We start from the raw sequence: 6,000 nt of genomic DNA on the forward strand, positions 1-6,000 counted from the left end.
GAAGCAAGGCCCCTTATATTCTGTTGGTTAAGTTCACTCGATTTGGAGAACCCGCTCATTTGATCTAACATTTAGGCTCCCCTAGCAGTGTCCCTTTTCTCTCTACCCTCTTCTACTTAAACATTAGTGAACAGTTTCACCTGAGTGACGCACAAGCTTGGAAGGACTATGTCGATCATTTCAGAGCCCTGGACGCCATGGACTAGGTCTCCTCAAGGGGTAGAGTGTTCTCATCACTGGAAGGATTAAAGCACGTGCTGAGGACCATTGGACAGGCATATTGTAATGGCAATTGAAGCATCATATGAAACTAGACTTCCCTTTTATTGTGAAAAGTTCACAAACCATAAATGTACAATTAAGGACAGAGGAGGAGTGCACCCATGGAAAGCCTACCTAGATCAATAATAAAAATCTACCACACTCTAGATGTCCCCTTGATTTGTTTTTGTCATCCCACAATTCCACAAATATGAAATAGACATCTACGTTATGCCAGATACTGTGCTAACACTCAAGGCGGGGGTGGGGGGTGGGGGTAGGGGTGGGGAGGAATAAAAGAGACTTTGTTTTCGTGGAGTTTGCCGGCCATAGGATAGCATGTATTGAACACTTGTTCTGTGCCATGGACTGTGCCCGCCATTCTCCCTGAATAATTTTGTGACTCAATTAGATATTATTTTGAACTCATCTTTGCTTTACAGATGAGGAAATTGAACCAATCCATGTCTATTTCAACCCCAAGATTCCATTACTTTGATGCAAAACTTGACCTAAATAATCCCATAGAAGGGTAGAGAAAGGGGTCATAGAATTCCCATGATACGAAATTGAGAGTCTAATTTTCACTTTCCTACTCAGGCCTCTATCAAACCAAAGTGTGGGCGCATGATCAGTTTCTCTTCCGGAGGAGAGAATCCGCATGGAGTGAAGGCAGTCACCAAGGGCCAGAGGTGCGCTGTGGCTCTGTGGTTTACCTTGGATCCACTTTATAGAGAATTGGTGAGTATGTGATCCACTCAGAAGGCCAATTAGATGCCCGAAGACCTGCTTCCTGGATTGATTTCTCCGGAAAGTCCTTTCATTGTTCCATACCCATCAGGGATCTTAGAGATCATAAAAATCAATCAATCAACCAACCAGGTTATTACAGAGTCCTTTATTTCTGGTTTCCAACACTGCCTCTGTTTTCCAAGCAAGCTCAAATTTTCTTGTTCAGATCCATGATGAAGCAATTATACCTCTGATGCCTGTAGTGTGAGGTTGAGAGAAAGATGAGGGGCTCGGAAGGCATTTCTTGATCAGATGGGTTCTAATAAGTGAATGTTTGTGGAAATAGACATCAGAGTGATAGCTGGAAGTCTCTAGTTAGTCTTGAGCTTAGTTACAAACTGTGGCTTCAGGAGAAAGTAACTGCTTTCTGCTGGGCACCAGAAAACTGATTTGTTTTCTCAACAAATCGTTAAAAAGAGCACTGAATAACTTATGAGACACGTGTGGAAGATGATGAGTGAACCTGGAAGTTTATTATTATTTATTATTAACTTAAACATTAGCTATTAAAATATTATTATTACATTGGAAGGAGACAATCTGAATAAGGGACCGTGATCCCGTCCTTCTGGATGCCCTGACCAGAGGTAATAGTCTCTATCTGTGAGGCTTCAGAGGAATGAGACCAATGGGTAAAAGCCCATGAGAGGAAAATGTTGGCTCAACATAGGAATGACTTTCAAATTGTCACGACCTTTTGGTGGAGTCGCATGCTTCGGAAGCACCAAGCTCCTTGTCACTAACTGGCTCCAGCCCAAGCCTCGGCAATAGCTTGCCATGGGATGCTGAAATGGAAACAGAAACTTCGTAGTCTTCCATCCCCTCCAGCCCCGAGTACTGACAAGCTCTGAAATTCTAGTCTTTAAAATGGCATTCTGTCCAACTTTCTCTTTAGAGACCTTGCTTGGATTCACTTTAGTCAGAAACTGTTTAAAATTAATTCCTCTGCCTCATACTTTTTTGCCATCAAGTCTGACTCACACGGCTTTTAGGCCACGTTCTGTAAGCATTCTTTCACATACTTCATTTACAGAAGATCTACTTCGTGCCCGGGAAACTCTGTTAGGGGCCCTGGGGGTGCAAGGGTGACAGAACATAGTCTGTGACCGTGAGGAGCTTGGAGAAGTCAACAAGGAAGTAGATCGAAGACAGCAGTGTGGGTTTTGTAGGGGGCATCAAGACGCTTACTCCTGACCGAGATGATAGCCATCAGTCAGGCACTGAAAGGAAAAAGAGTGGTCCTGACAGGGTTGAGGGACAGAGCACATAGTTCTGAAGACTACAAGGGGGCACCGAACAGTCTCCCTCAGGTGTGATTCTTTGCTTGTGCTTCTCCACTCCGAAATGCCAACACCGCCCCCCCCCTCACTCCACCACCACTAGACTCCTGCATTAGGGAATCTAGACAGATGAATAGACAGGGAGGGTCATATGTTATTGGAACATCATCACACTCCTTCCTTTCTTTAGTGTTCAATTGAACAGACATTCAGTCTGTTTCATTCCTGAGTATCCCAGCCCTCTCTTCCAAGATATTTTCTATCAAAATAAACTAATACAAAGAAAATTCTTGTGGCTCCTTCCTAATCCAGAGAGCTTTGGGAAACTTCTCCAGAACCCGGGCAGTAGCGGCATCTAGTGGTCACAGGAGGGAATGACCAGAACCTCTTGAGCAACTACTAGAAAATTTAGCCTAGGGGATTCTCAGGCTCTGCTCCGCACTGGAACCACCCGGAGAGCTTTACAAACTACTGGCATCTGTCTTCCATCCTCAGACATTCTGGGGATCTGGGGATCATTTACTGATACAGAATGTGATCTGAGCGTGGGGAGCTTTAAAACTCCCCAGGCAATTCTAACATGCAACAAAGTTTGAGAGTCCTGAGTTCGGTTCGTCTTCTCAGACTAAATCCCCGAGCAGGGAGAGCCTATGGAGGAGTCGTCAGAGCTTGCCGATTTCTGCACGTGCTCTAGATTGTTTTGAAAGTATCAATTCCCAAGGACTGGATAGCATCATAAATTCTTAAGGATGTACAATATCAGAAGCTTCAGTTCCCTGTACACGCAGTTCCAGCTCACGAACTTCTTTCCGTTCAGGAGAGATACGATTTGGGATGTCTCTCGTGGCAGTCAGATTTGAGAGTCTGTGCCATTTTTGTACATCAGTTTGTTAAGCAGCAAGTTATTGTTTCCACGTTCATGAAGTAGCGCTCAGGCATCTTAGCATCACAGCAGTTTAGTTTCTGTTATTTCGTACATTGGGTCCTTTGGGTTGACTTCATGTAAGCGTCATTTTCAATTCGGAGGTCTTGAATGGAAAAAGGGCTTTGTTTTCAAGCCACCAAATAGTTTTCCCGTAACTTGCTGCGCAAGGCGTTGTGCTAGGGGCCAGCAATAGGCAACATGGACTACATAAGACATACTCCTGTTTTCAAGGAGCTGGAGGTCAGAATGAAGATTGAGTGCAAGAGCTAAAGTAATTAAAACACCAGGTAAAATTCAGTAAGAATTATTAGGGGCAGTTGCACATGTTAGGGGACATAAAGAGGAAACGAGAAAAGCTTCATTGAAAAGATGGCATTTAGCATGCAGCTGAGAGAGACATACTTGAAGCAGAGAAGGGACCCTTCATCCACTCATGTGTTTGCTCATCAAATATAATGGAGCCCTTGCCAAATGTCAGTGGGTTTTCTGGGCACCTGAAATACAAGAATGACCAAAAAGATGAGCTCTCCTGCTTTCATGGCACTTAACTTTTAGTCGAAAAAGAAAATAAGGAAAAGAGGAAATAATTGAGAGATGTCCAGGTGGTGAGAAATGATGTGTGGAAGAGGGAGCAAGGTAACTGGTTTGAGAGTAAAGGGGAGGTAACAAATCGTGAGGGTGCTTCAGACAAGTGACATGTGAGTTGGCATCTGAGTGACAAGAAGAAGCCAACTGTGATAAAGGTCCTGGGAAGAGTATTCCAGGTAGAGACCAGGTTGCAAAGGCCCAGAGATCAGAGGTGGCTTGGAGTGGTTAACACACCAAGAAATCCAGAGTGGCCAGAACATGGTAGGCAAATGCAAGATGGACAGTGGTCTGAAAAGGGGACACAGAGGAGGAGGAGTCAGACATGACAAACTAGTTAAGAATCATGAATTCTATTCTAACTTGGGTGGGGAAGCCATGTGCCCTCCTCTGCTCCCCACTTACCCCCCAACCTAGGAAGTTACAGAATAGGAAAGACATTGTCATACTCTAGTACGTACAGGAAAGGAAGCATCTGGCCTACATGTTGTGGGCTAGAATAGTGATAGAGAAGGTGAATGAACATGGAAGGCTGCAGGTGCCATTTGGAAGTATACCAACTGGGCCTGCTGACGGTTTGATGGATGGAGAAGGGAATGCCTAGGATATGATGGAAGCATCCAGAAATACCTTTAACCTAGACTAGGGCAAGGGATTTCTTGGAAAGTGCTGCATTTGGGGAATGTGAGGTAACTCAGGAAGTTACAGAACAAGGTGAGGTGAAAAGAGAAGGCAAGGAGAACCAATGAAGAGAGAAAGTTCTGACTCGGGCAACTCCTTATAAGCACATCAAGAAGATAGGGCCTGAAAATTCAAGTAAAAAGAACCCAAGTAAAGGTTGTGAGCTGTGAACCAGATAGTGACAGGGTCCGAATTAAAGTGCAGAAGGCCCATTAGAAGCATGTGTGAGTGGGTGTGAAATGGGAATATGATTTGGAAGCTGAGTTCGATGAAGAGAGCCTAAACCTGTGGTTCTGAGGTGGGAGCAATTTTGCCTCCCAGGGCACATTCAGCAATGTCTAGAGACAGAAGGGAGGTGCTGCTGGGTACCTGGAGTGGGCAGAGGCCAGGGATGCTGCTAAACATTCTACAGGGCACAAGCCTACCACCACCACAAAAGAATCATCTGTTCCAAAATGTCAGGAGTGCCACAGTTGAGAAATCCTGCTCTAAACTAAGGCAGCAGTAATGTGCACTGAAAAGGAGTGGAAACAGGAGGTAGAACAGAGGGGAGTAGGTGATTTATCAGACCCAAGGAACCATGGCTGGGCTATTAGGGCAAATGGTGAGCAGGGGCAGTCTTCACTGACAGAGAGAACTTATGTGGAGGACCAGCATAGGTGTGCGGGGCAGAAAACGCTGACTCCAACCTGAACACCGGATTGAGAACTGAGTGGGAGACATCTATGGAACCACAAAGTAGAAAGGGTATGGATCAGTTGAATACACAAGACTTCTTGGCCAAAGAGAAATCTTGGAAAGTAATTGCTTAGGGCATGAGGCAGTCAGCAGAAGGCACCAGTCGAGGGACAGAGATGAGGTTTAGTCTTTAACTGGATCTAGCACCAATCTATGCACAGATGGATGCCTGGAAGTGTTTGGGAAGCACCTGCCACTGGGGCTGATTCTGATTCTTGTAAGAGAAATGTGTAAATTATCTTTTTTTGTAGGAGCGAATACAGGCCGATGAAGTGATCGCAATTCTGGATCAAGAACAACAAAGGAAGCATGAACTGAATATCAACCCCAAAGATGAGCTATAAAAATGAGGAAAGAAAAAGTTCTATCAGATATTTATTTAAATTGTTAATCTTATGAGAACCTTTTTTATTTTTGTACAGAGCCATGGTATAAATTAACAGGTTAATCCGAGTCACCAGAGCCCCCTTTTGTTCTCGAGGATGCTTGCTTTGCCTCACTCAGCCTGTCTATCTTGGTTTTTCATCGGGTCATCAACCCTCCCCCACCCCAACCCCCACACATGTGCATACACACACACGCCTCGTTTGTTGCACATGAGAAAGCTGAAGCAGAAAGAATAAGCGCATTCTTGGCGAAACTACACCTCTCATGCGTGCTCCAGTTCTAAAGTTAGCGTGTGATTTGGACACGAAGCCTTTCTGGCCCTGTGCCCTTGAGCAACACCCTCTCCCAGTC

At 44.8% G+C, this 6,000-nt stretch overlaps 1 protein-coding gene across 1 annotated transcript in view; it reads left to right on the forward strand.

Annotated features, from left to right (window-relative positions):
* The window catches only part of P3H2 (prolyl 3-hydroxylase 2), a 148,739-nt gene extending 143,025 nt beyond the window's left edge, over window positions 1-5,714 (forward strand). Inside the window, exons 14-15 of the mRNA XM_049628415.1 lie at window positions 862-1,002; window positions 5,514-5,714. Of these exons, the coding sequence (XP_049484372.1) occupies window positions 862-1,002; window positions 5,514-5,606 (234 nt within the window). The 3' untranslated portion in view covers window positions 5,607-5,714. The remainder of the gene's footprint in view (window positions 1-861; window positions 1,003-5,513) is intronic.
* The last annotated feature ends 286 nt before the right edge of the window (window positions 5,715-6,000 follow it).

The sequence above is a fragment of the Panthera uncia genome, chromosome C2 (assembly GCF_023721935.1).
Source record: "Panthera uncia isolate 11264 chromosome C2, Puncia_PCG_1.0, whole genome shotgun sequence".
Taxonomy (NCBI): domain Eukaryota; kingdom Metazoa; phylum Chordata; class Mammalia; order Carnivora; family Felidae; genus Panthera; species Panthera uncia.